This window comes from Paramisgurnus dabryanus, chromosome 18 (assembly GCF_030506205.2).
Source record: "Paramisgurnus dabryanus chromosome 18, PD_genome_1.1, whole genome shotgun sequence".
NCBI classification, from domain to species: domain Eukaryota; kingdom Metazoa; phylum Chordata; class Actinopteri; order Cypriniformes; family Cobitidae; genus Paramisgurnus; species Paramisgurnus dabryanus.
The window spans coordinates 9,405,106-9,424,546 of record NC_133354.1 but is presented as its reverse complement, the minus strand read 5'-3'; the positions used below and the strand labels follow the sequence as shown (position 1 = coordinate 9,424,546).

The following is a 19,441-nucleotide window of genomic DNA, read 5'->3' as shown; positions in this document are numbered from 1 at the left end:
GGAGCCAGATTTCAATGACCTATTTTTTAACATGCTTGCAAAGAATGGTTTACCAAAAATAAGATATTGGGTTGTTGTTTTTTTTACACATTTTCTAAGTTGAAAGAAGCACTGGTAACCCAATTACAGCACTTAAATATGAAAAAAAAGTCAGATTTTCATGATCTGTCCCCCTTAATTGAAAAACATCTTGCACAGAAATATCAGCATCATTGTTTTGTCACAAGATGCATACCTGTATTGTTTTTTGTAAGGTGCATTTGGAAAAAAAAAGCCTAATATAACCAAGGCCTAGTCCTGGATTAATCTTAACCCTGTCAGGGAGACGGACCTATATATTGTCACAATTATTTTAAAACTTGGGGCTTCAACAGTATATCAGATCTAATGTTTCTGGAGATTTGCCAGTCACTAAAAACTTAAACCTGCATACAGAGAATATAAGCATCCCACTGGTCAGGGAAACCACTCCATATATGGTCACGATTACTTTAAACCTTAGGTCTTGATGGTGCTCTTTTGTTTTGACATGCATCTAATGCAGTGTCCAAAAACTTAAATTTTCCTCTCAGAAAACTATACAAAAACCCGGCTCGAGGTCCTTTGCGATCCCATACTCCTCTCTCCACCCTGTACTTTCCTGTCGTCTCTTAATTACGGTCCATCAAATAAAGGCAAAATGTCCCAAAAAAAAATATTTAAAAAAAAGAACAAAGAAAAATCAACACATTGATATGTAAACAAGCCAGTTTATTACATAAGAATTGTGAACCAATACCTCCTTAGAAAAAAAATGAAAAAAGTATGTGATAAGCCACACACCCACACACAATTATTCAAAAAAGCATAAGCATAAAGAAAAAAATAAACTGTACACAATAAAACCGGATTCACATTATCGTCTCTTCTGGAAAATATTTCCTCTTCCTCCCGGTCCTCCTCGTCCACGACCCCGTGCTGCGACTAAAGGAAAAACAATCACTTGATTATCTCGCTTTATACACTTTTGCTTTTCACATGATTTTTTTTCTTAAACCCATTCAGCTGCTCAAACTACAAACAGTGAATAAGAGGCAAAATCATTTAATGGGGCTAAAAGACATTCCCTATTCAACTATAATACAATCCCTCTCTATTTTCTCTCTTCCTTTACAGGCTCCAATCCTGCACGAGAGACTTCGACAGTGATGCAATACATTTAATAATAATAATAATAATAATAATAATAATAATAATAATAATTAGTTACATTTATATAGCGCTTTTCCAGTGCTCAAAGCGCTTTACATATGAATGGGGGAATCTCCTCAACCACCACCAATGTGCAGCATCCACCTGGATGATGCGACGGCAGCCATATTGCGCCAGAACGCCCACCACACACCAGCTTATTAGTGGAGAGGAGACCGAGTGATATAGCCAATTAGTATGAGGGATGATTAGTAGGCCAATGGGCAAGTTTGGCCAGGATGCCGGGGCACACCCCTACTCTTTTTCGAAGGACATCCTGGGATTTTTAATGACCACAGAGAGTCAGGACCTCGGTTTAACGTCTCATCCGAAGGACGGTGCTTTTTTTGACAGTATAGTGTCCCCGTCACTATACTGGGGCATTAGGACCCACACAGACCACAGGGTGAGCACCCCCTGCTGGTCTCACTAACACCTCTACCAGCAGCAACCTGGTTTTCCCAGGTGGTCTCCCATCCAAGTACTAACCAGGCTCAGCCCTGCTTAGCTTCAGTGGGCAAGCTGTCTTGGGCTACAGGGTGATATGGCTGCTTCGAACAATTTGGAACAATATATATGTTGGTGGTTAAACACCATTAAGTAAATCATCACACCAGCCACTGTATAAATGCGGTCTTGAAACGAGGCCATCATAATGAGGTTAGAGCCGACATATAAAGAATGCTTTACCTTGAGCTTTGAGAATAGCAGCTTTGCCTCTTCCAGCTCCTGCATTTTGATTTTTGTTTTTCATGCTCTTCAACATGGGGGCATTTTTCAGCATGTCAGGCAAAATCAGAAAGCGTATTTTGCTGCCACGAATGTACACCTGCTCCAGCTGGGACACTCTGCCATCTCGATAGGTCACTGTAATGTTTGACATCTAATTCAAACACACACACACCAAAAACAGTGTTAGTGAGACTCACTGCAAAAAGTCATAATTTTGTTAATCTAGACCAGTGCATCCCAATCCATGTCCTCGAGCAACCTCTGCAAAAAGTTTGACATTTCCTTATTTAACACCTAATTCAACCTCTTTCCAAAAATGGTTAACATGTGTCCCTAACAAGCTGATGAGTTATATCTGGTGTGTTAAATAAGAAAACATCTGAAACTTTTTGGGAGGGGGTGCTCGAGGGCCAGGATTGGGAACTAGACAAACCCTTAGGACTCTGAAGGTTTGGCTTTCAAACTGCTGAACATGTATGTGAGCAATTTAAAGGAAAAATTCACCCAAAAATGAAAATGTATACCAACATAAATGTGTGTATGACTTTTCCTATAATACACTGCAATAATCAGTGTACAAAAGCGATGTAAACTTGATGGCTAACAGCTACACCGTCACTGTGGCAAGTGCAAATTAAACTGCCACGTCTCTCGACACAAGGTGGCACCCACAGCCCTTCCAGCATGCTCATTCTCCAAATTTCACTCAGTTGTTTTATTCACTCATTCGTTCGTTCAAGTTGACTGTATTAGCTAAGTAATGTAAGGAATAGTGATTGTATAGAGGGCTATTTCAGACACAGCCATAAGCTCTCAGAAACCAATGACCATCTTATGTGCTGGCATGCCACAGTAAATTATATGCCAATATTCATTTTTGGGTGAAATTTTCCTTTTAATAAGAAATGTAGATAACAGTAGTAATAATGTTCAAGCAGCATGTCTGAATGTTCTATTATGGGAAACAAACGATACCTGGCAGTTCATGTTATCTTCTGCTTCAATTAGTTTTCCCCTGTACACTTCACCCGTGTTTGTTTCACAGGTCACAATATGACCCTCTGCTTCATGCAGAACTTTGATAGGGACACCAATGGACATTGTTAATCTCTGAAAGATAAGGAGACAGAGCACAGGTTAATTCATTGTATTCATGTCTCTTACACATATTAGAGTTTAGATATAAGATAGCGGTTTCGTTATAATGACTGATCAGAGTGGGAATGCACAAGATTACATTTTAGCAAATCCATCCCAAACCCTTAGATTGGATAACTGAAGGAACTTGTGTTTTACGTTACGCCCATACACAACTAACATGGGTTTTAGTACTGTTGAGTACTAGCCAGAAACAATACATGTTAGATGAAAAACGTTTATGTCTAAATTTAATTTGCTTTAAAAATAAAAATCAATCAACACTTAAAATAATTTATGCTTAAAGCAATAGTAACGAAGTTCTAAGGATTTCTATTACGAACCATCAGCTGTTACCATTGAAACCATTACAACACTGCTTATTGTAGTGCGTTTTGGGCCTTATTCCCGTAGGTGTTTTGCGTTAGCATTCACCAGAAAAAAAAATCCCACGAATAGTAACCTAAGCCATTAACTTACCAGTAGAAACCATTATAGTTTCAGTAAATCAATTACAATTTCGGTGAGCGTTTATATTATTTAACAGGGCAACAGCACTCCCTATTAACAATTAGATTAATTATGAAACAGAACAGCCTTTTATAACAAATCGCTTTTTAGTTAGTAAATTACAACAAAAGCTGGCCTTACCAAAGTTCAAAACTTATCCTAAATACATTAAATCTCGAAAGAGTTGAACAAACCAAGCAGTCGGCAATGAATTAGCATTCATTGAATTAGCTTGGCTAGCATTTCCGGTAACCAAGCAGATACAACAAAGACATATTTATGTTAACGGAAAAAACAATACAAGATGTGCAGTACGTTTCTGTTATAAAGTATTACAATACCTTTGATACAACCGCGTGGAAAGAAAACCTTGGCGTCTGTGAGAAGAACCAGTGCTGAACAACGTGAGTATTTGCGACGTTTTCCCGCTCCCACAATGCAGCTGAATACGGAAGTTCCACCCCTTCCTGCAACCCCGATGCATCGTGGGAGTTGGAGTCTTATTGGACGATTAGCGATACCGGTCAACGGGGGGAACAAGCAGATGAGAGCACACAGGTCTACAGAAGAGGGCAGTATTGATTTGACTACGCTGATATTATCGAAAAGAAGCTAAATTCAATTGAATCTTTCGAAATTTCACCAAACATTTTCTTATAAAAAGCATGAAAAACAAACAATTTAGATAAACTGTTATAACAGTCTTTTTCAGTCATTTGATCTCCTTTTAAACAGAATACAAAGCCACATTTGGTCTTTTAACTTGACATTTCTTACTATTTATTTTACTCTAAATATTTCTGGCACACAAAAAATTAATGTCCTAATATTGTTCCTGAAGCTCAGCTGGAGGAGAATTGTGTTAGCAGTGCAAAGGTGTGTGGGTTTGATTCCCAGAAAACATACAAACACAAAACAAGTATAGCATGAATGTGAAAGTCATTTTGGATACCCTGCTGAAAAAAACAGCATCAAACCAGCATGGAAATTATGCTGGTCTATGCTGGTTTAGCCGGTGGTCACCAGCAAACCAGCACCAAAACACAACATATGCTGGTCTTGCTGGTGTGACCAGCTTGGGATGCTAGCCTGGTGCTAGTGCTGGTTTGGTGCTGATGCTGGTTTTGTGCTGGTTTAGCTGGTGTTCACTAGCAAACCAGCACCAAAACACAACATATGCTGGTCTTGCTGGTATGCTGATTTTTTCATCAGGGTAAATGTATCTACCAGTACCAGATATGAATAAAAAATTTCTGTAAACGTAGAGGTGCAACGGTGCATCTTTAGGTGCAAAGGTGAACCAGTTTTTGACCATTTATCTAACAGTGCAAGGGTGTAACTTTGGTTTGAGAAGTTATGGGGACAGCAAATGGGGGAAATGCTCCTGTTTCTCAGACGTGCGGTTAAAAAAATCATAACCAATGATTTTGAAAGTGGGGGGGGGCATGAACAGAATTTTTAAAAAGTGGGGGGCATGCACCCCCTTGTCCCCAGAGGAAATTACGCCCCTGCGACAGTGTATAAACTCTCTTAAGGAAATGCAGGCCTAAAATATATTTATAAAAGATCATCTTTCATGCCAGACCTGAAACCGACCTCATGTGACTCTAAATTTCTGAGGAATTCCACTTATACACCTACACGATAGAAAAAACTAAATCTAACCAATCACAACTAGTCACATAACGCAAAGGTGGGAAGTGTGCTGATTACACAGTAACTCTTAACAATGTCTTCAAACCTCATTTTACCACCAGATTGAACCTGCCAACAGTCATTGATCTATGTGACACACTGATAGTGTGTTAGCTTTACTCTTGTCTGATTTACACAAGACAAGCATCCATGATGGAAGACCATAAATCACTGTGGAGGCCAAAGACTTGGATTTGTCTAATTTAAAAAATGGTGTTTTTACACGTGAAATATCACCTTACTATTGCTGAGCTGGCTGCTATTTTTTGAAAGGGCACCACCCCAGAGAAAGCTATAGGGACCGTTTATTGACAATTATTTTTCTGACACTGTAAATGGCCAATTTCTGCTTTTAACACTGATCTTAAGATAAAGGTGAATAAGGGTGAATCGACACAAAGTAAGAAAATGGTGAACACTTATGTAAGCTACAATAAATACTCTTTCAAATATAGAATCAATATTATTCAAGGTTATAAAATGAAAACATTTCCCTGGAAAGCTCTTAAGTCCCATTTGTATAAATGGTCACACGTGTCTAGATTCATATGATCTATAAACAGACCTGTTTTGCATACGCAGAAACATTGACCTCATGTCAATTGTATCATATTATGGCTTGAGGGTTGTTGTTCTAATGCAGGTCTTTTTCACTTTAGAGGTTTTTAATGAGGAAAAAGAAAGTGCAATGGTACAGTTCACAGCATCATCAAATGTCCCTTCATTCAATTTCCACCGCATTAGGACAGCCACTGGCGTCAATGGTCTATAGATAAACACAATCACAGCTGCATTGCGTGGGAGTCTGTATGTGCGCTTGTGTACCAAAGGTCTAGCCACACCCATCATCCTCTAAAAAATGTTAAGATCCCTAATCATTATGTTGTATTGTAGAATAAAAATCAATAATTGCTCATTTTAAATAATATTTGTCACTTACATGTGTTTATACTTCATTCTGAGAAATAATTATACTGAGTATCAAAGTCCACTTTATTGGGTTTTGCTGTAAGAACTCCACATTGATGTTTAAAGTGACTGAAGTGGTTTTTTATTAAAAAATATTTAATATTTTATAAGGAAACTAATGCTGTAGTTGAGTATTTTTTGCAGTTAATTGGTTAAAAAGTACTATAACTCTCAGCATAAACTCAAAGGGACGGTTTCCCGGACAGGGTTTGGATTAAGACAGGACTAGGCCTTAGTTATATAAGGAAATTTAAGCAGTGGCGGCTCGTGACTGCTCATCTGAGGGGCGCTAATTCAAAATAAGTGTTTGGAGTGTCATGTGTGTTGCTTGTGTTTTCAAAATATATGTTTGTTGCTTCATGTAAACCATGTGCATCACGTGTTTTGTCAAAATAAGTGCCTGCTGCACACGCGTCAAAACCGTTTATGATAAAAGAGACGCTCAAGTTCACAAAATACACGCAAGACACTCCCTTAACAGTAAACACTGTTTACGCATGATATAATGCGAGTATCTGGCAAACGCGAGCATCTCTTTCATCATAAACTTTTTAGACGCGTCTGCAGCAGGCACTTATTTTGACAAGACTCGTGATGCACACAGGATCTCTCGATGCGCAGAACACATATTTTGAAAAAAGGAACCACACACATGACGGGCTACATCCATGTTGTGATGAACTTCGCATCGAGCGCCCTCGAAAAAAGAAGTCACCGGTCGTCACTGAATTTAAGTAGTTTTTACAAACGTACCTTACAAAAAAACATGACTGGTGTGCATCTTGAAACAAAATTATGGCACTGATATATTTTAAGATATGTCCGTGCAAGCTGTTTTCAGGTAAGACAAAACAAAAACAAAGTTAAAATAACAGTGTGATATTACATTATGCGAAGAGTAGTGGAGTTGTGCATGACACCCTCCAGATGGGTTCCTTAATTTCGTATCTCTGTTATTACTTTTATGCATTGACAGGCTGTTTAGAGGAAGGTGATGCTCAGATATGCTTAAGTAACCATCTGCCACCAGAGCTTTTAGTAAAATCCATGTTAACGAGGAAGAGTCATATCACGCCCCGGTTAAATACGGCATACCGCAGGGATCAGTTCTAGGTCCTATCCTGTTCTCGTTATACATGAAATCGCTCCAATCAAAATATGTTTGATTACAAGTTGCCCATAGATGGCAGAAAAAAGGAACCACACACATGACGGCTACATACATGTTGTGACGAACTTCGCATCGAGTGCCCTCGAAAAAAGAAGTAACCGGCTGTCACTGAATTTAAGTATTTTTACAAACGTACCTTACAAAAAACATGACAAAATTATGGCAATGATTTTTTTTAAATATATTAGTGCAAGCAGTTTTCAGGTAAGACACGTAAAACATAAGCCCTGTCTGGGAAACTGCACCAAAGATAGGAAACAAATAAAAAATAATATATCATTTTTATTAATGCAAATTTTATCAATTTTGTACAATCATTCTGTAAAAGTCAGGTATCACCGTGACCCCAAATACCAGTTTAAGGGGTGTACCAGTTGTATTAAAGATGGATGTTATCATCAACCACTGTATCAACATCAGTGCAACTGTATAGGATTTCATAACAAGACAGTTTGTGTTTATTTTGGTTCTGGCCTTATGTTTTTATTTAACATATTTTAGACCTATTAACACATTTTTACAATCAATACTGTACAATTATGTTTGGTCAATTTTAAAAGCACTACAGAGGCTGTGTATCAAATACAGTTTCTTTGCAAAACTTGACTTTGACTAAAAGGGGGCATTTCACAAGACCTTTTAAAGATGTCAAATAAATCTTTGGTGTCCCCAGAGTACATATGTGAAGTTCTATCTCAAAATACCATATAAATAATGTATTATAGCATGTTAAAATTGACACTTTGTAGGTGTGAGCAAAAATGTGATGTCAAATATTTGGGTGTGTCCTTTAAAATGCAAATGGGCTGATCTAAATGGCAGTGCCGTGGTTGAATAGTGCAGATTAAGAGGCGGTATTGTCCCCTTCTGACATCACAAGGGGAGCCAGATTTCAATTTCCTATTTTTTTACATGTGTGCAGAGAATGGTTTACCAAAACTAAGTTACTGGGTTGATCTTTTTCACATGTTTTCTAGGTTGATAGAAGCACTGGTGACCCAATTATAACACTAAAACATGGAAAAGTCAGATTTTCAAGATATGTCCCCTTTAAAAAGCACAGAGAAATGATACCTCTTTTAAACATGCCACACATTAGATATTTTATGGCATAGTCATAATAAACTTAGCCAAATCCCCCCTTTGTAAACAGGATCGATGCCATTAGGCTTCTTGGATACATAAGCTTTAAAAATGTCTACAATATTTGCACATAAAATTGTTTAAGAAAGTCTAGAAAAACGGGGGTGTATTGGGGGTGTTTGGATGCAAAGGCAAGCAGGAATTCCTGGAATTTCTGTAAGGAACTGATGGCTTCCATAGGATATCATCATTTTTGATCCACACATATTTTACCTTTACTAAGGTAGTCTCACATATGAAGTTAGCCTTACTGACATTCTTAAAAGATCACAAACTACTTTTTGAAGCCTTTGTATGCAATAACATGTAAAAGGAATCAAGGGTAACTTGTTTCCGGAATGAATAAAGTTTGTGTCATGATACTTCTGTGAGATCGGATGAGTTTTTCGTCTTTGTGGGAAACAAACAGCTGATATGTACATTAGCTACAGCATTGCAGTCTTTTACAGTCAAGATTTTTTCTACATGTTCTCTGACAGAGGGTTTTTCATTACCAGTCTTTACTGAGAAACCTGGATTTGAATTGGCAGCAAAGGAATGTTCCACTGAGTGATGTCCATTTAAAGTGTAACCTAAATCTTGGAATTCTGTTTGTGACCTCAACTGTCTGATGTTCAAGGGCATTTCCTTTGTAATTCCAAAGTCATTGCAGGAAATCACGCTGTGAATGGGACTGCTCTCCAAAACATATCCATTGGACGTTGTACTCGTCTCAATCACGCTCACTCCAGTCTTAGAAGCAACTATGCCAACTTTACTATTTCCACTGGACAGTCGATTTTCATTCCCTAGAAAATATTGCCGGATGATTCTTCGGAAAGTATGCCTGAAGTCACGTATTCGGTAGGCGTATATAAACGGGTTTACTACCGAATTGGCATGTGAAAGTATGATGGCCAGATACATGACCCAGTCCTGCGGGCGTTCGCACTGTGGGCAAAACAGTGTGAAACAGTTAATGATGTGCAATGGGAGCCAACAAACAGCGAAGAGACCCACTATTATAGCCAAAGACTTGGCCGCGTGGACTTCCTTCTGCAGCGTGGAGCGGGAAGAAGACCCCTCCCCGTGGGTGTGGCCATGCACGTGCACCAGCTTCTGCTCCATCTGTCTCAGCTGGCGACGGGCCGCCATGAAGATCCGTACGTAGATGGCCAGCATGACTAGCAGCGGCATAAGGACACAGCCGAAAAAGTTGAAGTAAACCATGTAGTCCATGGTGACCACCTTCTCGAACAGGCACTCTGTCATACCTTGAGGACAGGAGCTGTTGGTGTTTCTGGTTACGTTTTTGTTCCAGCCCAGCATGGGAGTCAAACCGATAACAACTGAAAGTACCCAACATACCGCAATGATGCCTTTAGCTCTTTGGCTTGTGACGAGGCTGTTGTACCTACGCAAGAAAAGAAAACAGATATAAGAAGCAAGAACTAAAAGATATACTCAAAGGAAGTGTGCTATAGGGTTTTGTGGTGATAAGGACGCCAAGTTTGGACACATATAACTCAGTCTGCTTCAGAAAATATGTTAATGTTTCCTGTCCACACTGAGCTGTATTGTTCACAATGCCATAGAACAGTGGTTTTCAACTCCAGTCCTCGCCCCCCCCAAAAAAAACATTTTAGATGTCTGCATATATAAAACACCTGATTTAGTTCATCACTTTGTTAGTGTGGTAATTAAGGAAATGTTCAAACATTCTGGAAGGAACCTGAGGAGTGGAATCAGGTGTTTCATATTAGGAGACATCTAAAACATTCTGGGAGGGGGGGCGAGGACTGGAGTTGAAAACCACTGCCATAGAAGAACCTTATTTGCATAACCATATTACATTATAAAAAATGTCAATCATATTCTATTATTACATACAGTAGTACATAGCAAACCACATAATATTACATAATTCAGTAATTACTGCCATTTTTAAATGCACTACGGAAATGGCTGATAGCATTATAAACTCACAATGTAGGCAAAACAAAGATAAACTAGCATTAAGCGAATAGTAGTGTAGTTGTGCATGACACCTTTCAGATGGGTTCCTTAATTTCGTATCCCTGTTATTACTTTTATGCATTGACAGGCTGTTTAGAGGAAGGTGATGCTCATATGCTTAAGTAACCATCTGCCACCAGAGCTTTAATAAAATCCATGTAAATATGGAAGAGTCATATCACGCCCCTTGTAAATACGGCGTACCGCAGGGATCAGTTCTAGGTCCTATCTTGTTCTCGTTATACATGTTACCTCTAGGAGACATCATCAGGAAACACAACATAAGTTTTCACTGCTACGCAGATGATACCCAGCTTTACATCTCCTCACATTCTAGCTAAATACACCAGTTTTCTAAGACAAAGACAAATAAGCTATCAGACTGTATTAGCAATATAAGTGACTGGATGGCAAATTACTTCCTTATGCTAATATATTTACAACAAAATAAATTTGCAGAACGCACAATTATATATAAAAATGCAAATAAAATTTCCTTCAGCAGTAATTTCAGCGAAGCCATTTCAAAACAACTGTATGGCAATTATTTTAAAGTGAAGGGGCAGTGAGATGCCTGTGATGTCATTAGCATCAGGTTTTCAGATTGGGCCGTTTTCTGGCTGAAGATCTTTATGTATGTTCGTGAATGCGGGTAGACTACCATTATTCAACAAAGACAAGGTAAAAATGGTTTTTCATTCTCTGTCCCCTTTAATTATCCCTAGAGTATCAAAATTATCCAAAGGTGGTAGATCCTTTTCCTACTTAGCCCATAAGCTCTGGAATGATTTGCCAAAAAACATTCGGGAATCAGACACAGTCGATCAATTTAAGTCTAAACTAAAGACATTTCTCTTTAACAAAGCATTCACATAATTTGTCTAGTAAATTTACTTATCCCGCAATAATTAGCGTGTCCGGAAAAAAAACATTCACATAACTCGTCTGGGTAATATATTTATGCCTCAATAGTTAGCCTGTCTGGAACCGAGCGGATATTAAACCACAATACTGTGTGACACTTGCATTACATGTGAACAGCCCCTACGCTAATAGGATTTAGTTTCTCTTTCCCTGTCTTATCCTCATTCCCGAGGACAATGGGACTTACAGACACAGTTCCGGCTGCCGTGGAGGTCATCACGCTACTGATCTACTGGCATTCCTTCAACGTGATGCCATCAGTTGCCCCCATCTTATCTACTTATCCGTGTATATTAACATATATATTGTTTTAATCCCCATAAAACTGTTAAAAATTGTACCTACTATATAATATATCCTCTATAGAATCAGCTATGTCTGGCTCTCTCCCAAGGGTTTTTTCCCCTCCTAGGACTTTTCGCCCACAGTGGTTTTCTCCTAGGGTTTTTTTCAACCCCTGGGGAGTCTGCTGACATTGGCCTAACTTAGCACTCCCTTACATACCTTACATTTTTCTGTTTATAATCTTAAGCACTGTATTCTGCTACTTATGTTTTCTGACTTTTCTGTGATGTTCAAAACATCATTGTATTTTAAACTTCACAGACATTTGTCAAAGGTAACAGTTGGAAATGCTGGTCATTTGTTCCAGAAATCCTTGGGGTTATATCTGGCCAACGGAGAACAACAGGGGCTGCTTCATTAAACCCATAGGACTTACAGGGCTCCAGTACTACTGGTAACACTTTCACACACCCTCCGTCGCTGGAAGTTGTCAGACCTTATGCAATCAACACCTGCTGGGGCTTTCACAAAGTTAATGCTATGCTTTGCAGTACTGCAGGGTGGTTCAATCTACACCACGAGCTAAACGTGCATCACACCCCGCATGCAGACGGGTGGTGAAGTCCCACACCTTTCCATTGCTGGGAAAAAGCATTCTGGAATAATCATTAGTTGAGTTGACGTACAAAATGGTCCGGATACGAGATCCTACTAGCGCCGACTGGTTACTTTAACATTCTCAGCGAAAGAAATTTAAGGGGATAGTTCACCCAAAAAATTTAATTTCTGTCATCATTTACTCACTCTCATGCTGTTACAAACCTGTATACATTTATTTGTTCTGATAAACACGAAGGAAGATGGGTGATTCTCACGAAATTAGACTTGTGAGGTGAGGTGTCATGAAACATTTTGATAAAAAAGTAAATCAAAATAAGAAGCATACAGTTACAAACATCTCTTCATGTACATACAAACCAATTTTGTTGTTTTTTCCACATTTAAGGGGAAAATTTTCATTACATTCACGCAACGTGTCAATGACTGGATTTGGGTTCTTTGACATGGAAATATTTACAATAAAAAAATCTAAAAAAATAAAAAGCTTCAGTGCATGTTATACTATAAACATTTACAGTAAAGAAACATTTGGTGATCATTGGTAAATGTAGAGACAATAATAGAAAAATATAAATGTGTCCAAGACCAATTTTCTTATCCTCCACAACAATTTTCAATCATTGTTTAAGCCCTCAAGGAACTAACATAAAAAAAAAAAAAAAATAGTTGGAAGGGAAATAATTGACTGCGACATTCAAGATGGCTACCAGGTAAGCAGTTCTTATTTTTTCTCTCTAGATAAAAGTTAAAATGTTGTTTGTAATAGTACCTAGACAACTTTTAGTTCTCATTACCGAAACATGAGTTTGTAAATATTTAATAATATCATGTTGCGGTAATGATAATTTTTGATAATGATAATCTAAAAAATGTGAATAATTCTATAGGAAATATTTTTTAAATCCTCTAAAAATAAGGATTATAGTAAGTTCATAAAAAGAAATCATATATGCGCAAAAAAATTCTGATGCTGGACATCTACTAAATCGGGATTTCGTGAGTATCACCCAGATATTTTGAGGGATGTTGGTAACAAAACCGATCAGAAGCCCCATCGACTGACCGATACCGATTTAAACAGACAACTTCTGACCGATATTAAACACTGGTATACAATACTATACAGTTGGTCTATTAGCTAGTTTATTTCTGCATCAAATAATTTTTACTGAACATGGATTTGATCTAATTAACATTCAACTGACCAACATAATAAGAGAGGCACAAATTAAGCTAAAACAAATATAATAAGACAGCATGACAACCTTCAAAGGTAGTTTTTGCTATTCAGCATTTATTTTATTAACAATATTAACTCATTTTTTACATATAATGGATTTTTTATGCAGTTTATTAATAAACAATCGGTATCGGCCTTTCTCGTGCTATTGCCGATGGTTTCAAATTCATCAAAAATCGGCCGATACATATCGGCGGCAGATACATCGGTGCATCACTAATAAAAAGAATATCTTCCTATCAGAACAAAGAAATTTATACAGGTTTGTTACCACATTTTTTATTTTTGTGTGAACTATCACCCTTAAGTGCAGACTGAGCAAAAAACTGCAGTGAGAAACCACTCACAACTATCTAAATGTAAATGGCTTATTTGTATATCACTGTATTACGACATTGTGGTCACAGATAGTGTATTGATTATTCATTTGGCTGTGCTAAAATGAACCATTCCTGATCATGACTCCAATTTACGGCAAATCTTCTCAGAAAAAGAGCAATTATAAGGAAAATGGCATGTATCTGAGGGAATTGCAGTGCACATTGGGCCTATTATCAAGTCATTATCGGAAGAAAGGATAAGTGAGCCACTCAATCTAGAACCCCTTAATGTCATCCCGAAGACCACAAACTTTCATTAAATACAAAAGCATATAAAACATTACCAGAATACGCAAACACCACTGGAATCTTTTGTTAAACGTCTGTCATTTTTGCCTTTTAGGTTGTACCAAATATAAAACGTGACCGTGCGTGTGAAAACCCAGCTGAAGTTATTTTTGTGATTTACTGTTTCCTTAGATTATGAGACTTTAGACTGGTGACAGGCGTGGTCATGTAATCCTGCTCTAAACTCAGACTATTGTTGTTATGGCCGCCTTAGCCAGGTCTATCCTACAAAATGTTGGGTCCAGCAATTTGGGTTGAAACAACCCAGCACAGGTTAAATTACAACACACAGACTGGGTTAATCCTTTTTTCAGAGTGCATCTTTGAATAAATCAATCGATTCCACTCACCTCAATGAGATTTTAATGGCTATGTACCGATCCACGGCAATGGCCAGCAAACTGAAAATGGAGCTCTGGGTGAGCACCAATACAAAGCAGGCGATGAAGAGACATCCGTGGAAATGGCTGCAGAAGCCCGTGCTGATGATGACGGCAAACGGAATGGCCAGGAGTCCCACCGCGATGTCCGCCACGGCCAACGATACCACAAAGAAGTTGGTGATGCTCTGCAGGTTGCTGTTGAGCCAGACGGCCCAACACACTAAAACATTTCCTGCGATGGCCAAAACCGCAATCAGCAGCTCGAGAATAATATAGATGAGAGAAGACATGGTGCCATCAACCAGTGTGAATGGACATCCTCGGGGACACACATAGTTGTGCACCCAATAATTGCTTGGTGAGACTTTGCTTTGCCACTCGATAGCTCTTGTAATAGGTGTGAGGAACAGCTTTCTCTAACCAAATATCTCTGTACAGCGGAGAGGCAGGCGGACGGGTCTTGGTACCAGCTGTGAAACCACTTAAAGGGTCTGCAGGGTCAGCAAAGATACCCCCGCTTTATTCTTGATTTACCGTTTCACCGAGGGGTCCCTTAGGTCCAGCTCTCCCAGTGCGTCCATTGAAACTCTTAGAGGAAACAGCTGCTGGAATACGTGGAGGAGTTATTGTAGACTTTCACTGGGACTTCTTACCCTGCAGAGAGAACAATCACATTATACAATAAAAGATCTACGGCTTTGGGTCACAAAAGCAATACATCATAAAAACAGGAGGTCTGTTTCCATCAGAAGATGACAGGCCATGTCCAACAATGCAGTTTTATTTTAAGAAAGACTTTGCAAATTCAAATGAAATATTTGCGCACGTCTGCCATTTATCACAAGATCCTGCCGGCACTTCCTCCAGCAGTTTCTAGGATGTGTATGGTTGAACTTTACAATGCGTTTGCTATTATTGGCTTAGAGATGTAGTACAAGTATTCTTTTGTACAAATTCACATGATATAATTTTATGTTAGCTGGAATGTTTTTGCCAAAAAACTCACATTCCAGTTATTATGAATTTTGCTTTTCTTGTAAATAATAACTAATACGCATTTAGATTTAAGTTTAAGCTCAGTGTGTACCATCTGTAAACCTCAACTGTTTTAAACCAAAAACAGAAGTTGAAAAAGTCAGTGTTTTTGGTGTAATTAAATCACTTTGGTAATCTTCTTACACTTTTGGGTTATTTATTGTGGTTAACGCCTATCAATAAAAAGCTGAGCATATAGTACCAGACCACATATCTTGTATTTTTTTAGAGATTGCTTATCTCTAGCCTGTTTGATCATGCACAAAAAGTGATGATTAAAGCCACAGTCACTATTTCTCTGTTTCAATGCTGCTGACTGCTTTTTATAGCACAGCGTGACTTCGGTATGGCGGTTGACTCAAGCGGTCTAATGACAAGTTGTTTCCAATACATTAGATTTTAACACCATTGCATCTGCAATTTGTATTGTAAAAAAACACTTCCTGTACATTATAAAGAGCGCTGAGGTTTTGGGTGGTGCTTTCCATCTTGTTGAATTACTGTAAAATAAAGCACATCATATCTGACCTTATGGCAAGAGTGGGTCCTTCATGACATTCACACCTTTATATAAAAAAAAGTGTTTGTGTGTCTGTCGGGGGGCGGAAATACTGCATTTGACAGATGCTTGAAAGATGTGTCCTCATTTCAATAAAAGGAAATGATGCTGAGCGTTAGGACACTATGATTATAATGTAAAGGTATTGTTGATAAGAGTTGTAACTAAAACAAAGCATGCTTATTATTACTTAATATCAGTGGTGTCCTCTCATTTCCCTAATCTATCCCAAGAAAGAACATCTCTGTTTTGTCAATAAGAGACATGTTTATCTGATCATGTTTCATCACTCATCCAGGTGGCTTCATCAGAAGACCCTTGGATAGGTGGAGAAACATCTAAAACAATAGAAAACACGGCATACACCTAGAAAAACATTGTGAAATCTACTTGATTTAATCTTAAAATATCTTGCAGAACTTGTAACACTGTAAACATTTGTAGAAGAATCGTGTGGTAAACCACAAGCCTCCGGCCAATACAGAAGTAGTCACGTATAACTATACTAACAGTATGTCATATGTATATACATATACAAAACTATGTCATCATTATGCCGTAATATACAAAGAGACATGTGATATACGTAATTAAATATGTTAAAATGTAGTTTAATAGTATGTTTACTTATCATATGTGTATAAAGCTTTTATCTTTTTTGCAGTTAAAAGGTCCTGTAGTGTAACAAACTATTTTTTGAAGTTCATATAAATAATATATTTAACCTGTTAAGTTAAAATGCTAATAAAACACTTCACATTGCTGACAACTGCTGTCAATAGTTCACGTCACCTTTTCCACCAAAAACTATACACACTGAGGGATGATATGTCTAAATAATACATAGAGATAATCTTATGTAATTTAATTTGCTAAAATGTAGTATATGTAATATATGTATATATATATATATATATATATATATATATATATATATATATATATATATATATATATATATATATATATATATATACCCTTGATCTTTCTTGCAGTTCGTTTATCAGTGTAACAAACACATTTTTATAAGTGCATACAACAAATTAAAGTAACATCTTAATTAAATATAGTCATTAAAACGTTAAGTATGTGGCAAAAAGTAAGAAAAATACTTGTATGCATACATTTATGTTGTATAACTTTACCGTTGTCATTGGTTGACGTCATGCCATGGGACCATAACTAAACTCTATCCTTTCCCGCAATATAACAATACACAACAGTTTAAAGATGACAATAACTAAGTATAATAATCATTATACTATATCCACTTTAGGTTAGACTTCAAACATTGTGGTAAACGAAAAAACTTGAATTGTTAAACAGCTTTACTGCTTACCTGAGTTGTAGGTCAGGCTACTCCGCAGGCACCTCAGCTCTGTTGCATTTCTAAACGCAAAACTTAATAAAATGCACGCTCATCTCCAGCTGGTTACAAATTAAACCATGCAAAATGCTCTTCGCACATTGAATAAGTACAATATACACATATATACTCCTTTAAACGTGTGGGGTGGAGGTAAAGAGTGGCAGCCTCGATCTGTGTAAAATCCAGATGCGCTTGCCGCTTTCATATCAGGCGAGAGCGCGCGCACCCTCTGACAGACGCGCACACGCGCTCACGAGAGTGACACGCAGTGTCCGTCCTTTGATCTAGGCGAGCTTCACAAAGTACATTAAACACGATCTCTGCTCTATATAAAACCACAATGTGTCATATGATAACTACATCATATACTATTTCATAATGTTTCATAAATTACCATACAAATAGGCCAAAAAAAATCATTTTTTTTATTTAACAGTGCTTGCCATATAACAAACAAACAAACATAGATGTATAAATATTTTTAAAAAACTTCAAACGCATTTTAAAGAAGACTTTATAGTAATATATTGTGATTCTTCAACTGTTAATAATTTAACTATTTTGATTAAATTCAGTTACCATGGAAACACATTAAACCACGCGCACGCTGAAAGGCAGCGTACTGTACATTTGACTTGTGACCTTTCAGACAGCAAAATAAGATAGCATTTTACAGAGAATCTTTTAACGTAGAGAAATATTTATTATAAGCAAGATGGTTACGTAGATCGTTTAGCAGCACAATAGCACGTGCGACGATAATAAGGAAGCGGGGGATCTGGTGGGGTTGTGTGGTTTCTCACGTACAACAGTCGAAATATCCTGTTTCACCTCAGGGCCACACGAAGATAAATGTAGGTAATCAGTAAATCAGAGGCTGAGGTCCAGCCAAGGACTTCATGAAAGCATGCGGCACATACACCCTAATGTCATTTCAGAACGTTTTGGACATTGGTGCCTGGTCCTGACTCCTGATGTTTTCAGTAAATCAGTTCACAGGCATCGTTCATCAGCTACTATATGCAAAAATCTTCCCACAAATATTCACACACCTATCCTATCCCTGGGATCTAGACACAATTGGTGTGAGAATGAAAGGTTATTTTTGTTCGAGGAGGAAGTTCTCGGCTGTTTAAATAGACAATTCGGCTGTCTGATTTTTTCCAACAATACAAAGGAAGTTATTTTTTGTTCAAAAGTTTTGTTTGTTATTTTTTCATTTCTGATTTTCTCATAACATGTCTGGCTTCCAGAAAAAATACATTTTGGTGAAGAATAACCAGCTATTGTACAATTTCCGCACCTTGAATTAATATTTTAATTTAAACAGTTTGTGTTGCTGAACTGCATTTCATAATTGGACAAATCTCTTGAACAAATGTAATTTTTATGCAAAGTTTTAAATAGTGAAAATTCTTGGTGTTTGAGAGTGAGGAGTGTATTTAAATGTGGCCTATAGTCTGTCAAAACCCAAATAAAGTAAAATTTTGTGATTTACTGTTTTCTACATAAATTATAATGTAAACTACATAATGTAAAGAATATTCTGTGAAAATATAACTTTGATATCTTTTATATTGAGTAAGGTCATGTCAAAGACTGAAATAAAATATAATGCTCTCATAATTCGATAAAGACTGAAAGCAACTCTCTCATAATTTGATTATAAGACTATATTATATATAGTTATAATTATAGGATTATAATATATATATATATATATATATATATTTTACTTCTTTCTGAAAAACTCACTTCTGATTGGTCAGTTGAGT

General features: G+C 37.4%; 2 protein-coding genes across 2 annotated transcripts; both read right to left on the bottom strand.

Moving 5' to 3' along the window:
* Positions 1–729: 729 nt before the first annotated feature.
* On the bottom strand, positions 730–4,083 carry snrpd3l (small nuclear ribonucleoprotein D3 polypeptide, like). Its single transcript, XM_065244091.1, has 4 exons — positions 3,951–4,083; positions 2,938–3,072; positions 1,921–2,113; positions 730–963 (listed from the first exon to the last, which is right to left on the bottom strand). The coding sequence occupies exons 2-4, from the start codon at positions 3,061–3,063 to the stop codon at positions 896–898; spliced, it is 387 nt and encodes a 128-aa protein (XP_065100163.1). The 5' UTR covers positions 3,064–3,072; positions 3,951–4,083; the 3' UTR covers positions 730–895.
* Positions 4,084–7,768: 3,685 nt separating this feature from the next.
* On the bottom strand, positions 7,769–17,871 carry adora2ab (adenosine A2a receptor b). The gene is made up of 3 exons (XM_065244090.1): positions 17,637–17,871; positions 14,671–15,357; positions 7,769–9,980 (listed from the first exon to the last, which is right to left on the bottom strand). Exons 2-3 carry the CDS (start codon positions 14,991–14,993, stop codon positions 8,942–8,944), a joined length of 1,362 nt encoding a protein of 453 aa, XP_065100162.1. The 5' UTR covers positions 14,994–15,357; positions 17,637–17,871; the 3' UTR covers positions 7,769–8,941.
* Positions 17,872–19,441: the final 1,570 nt, after the last annotated feature.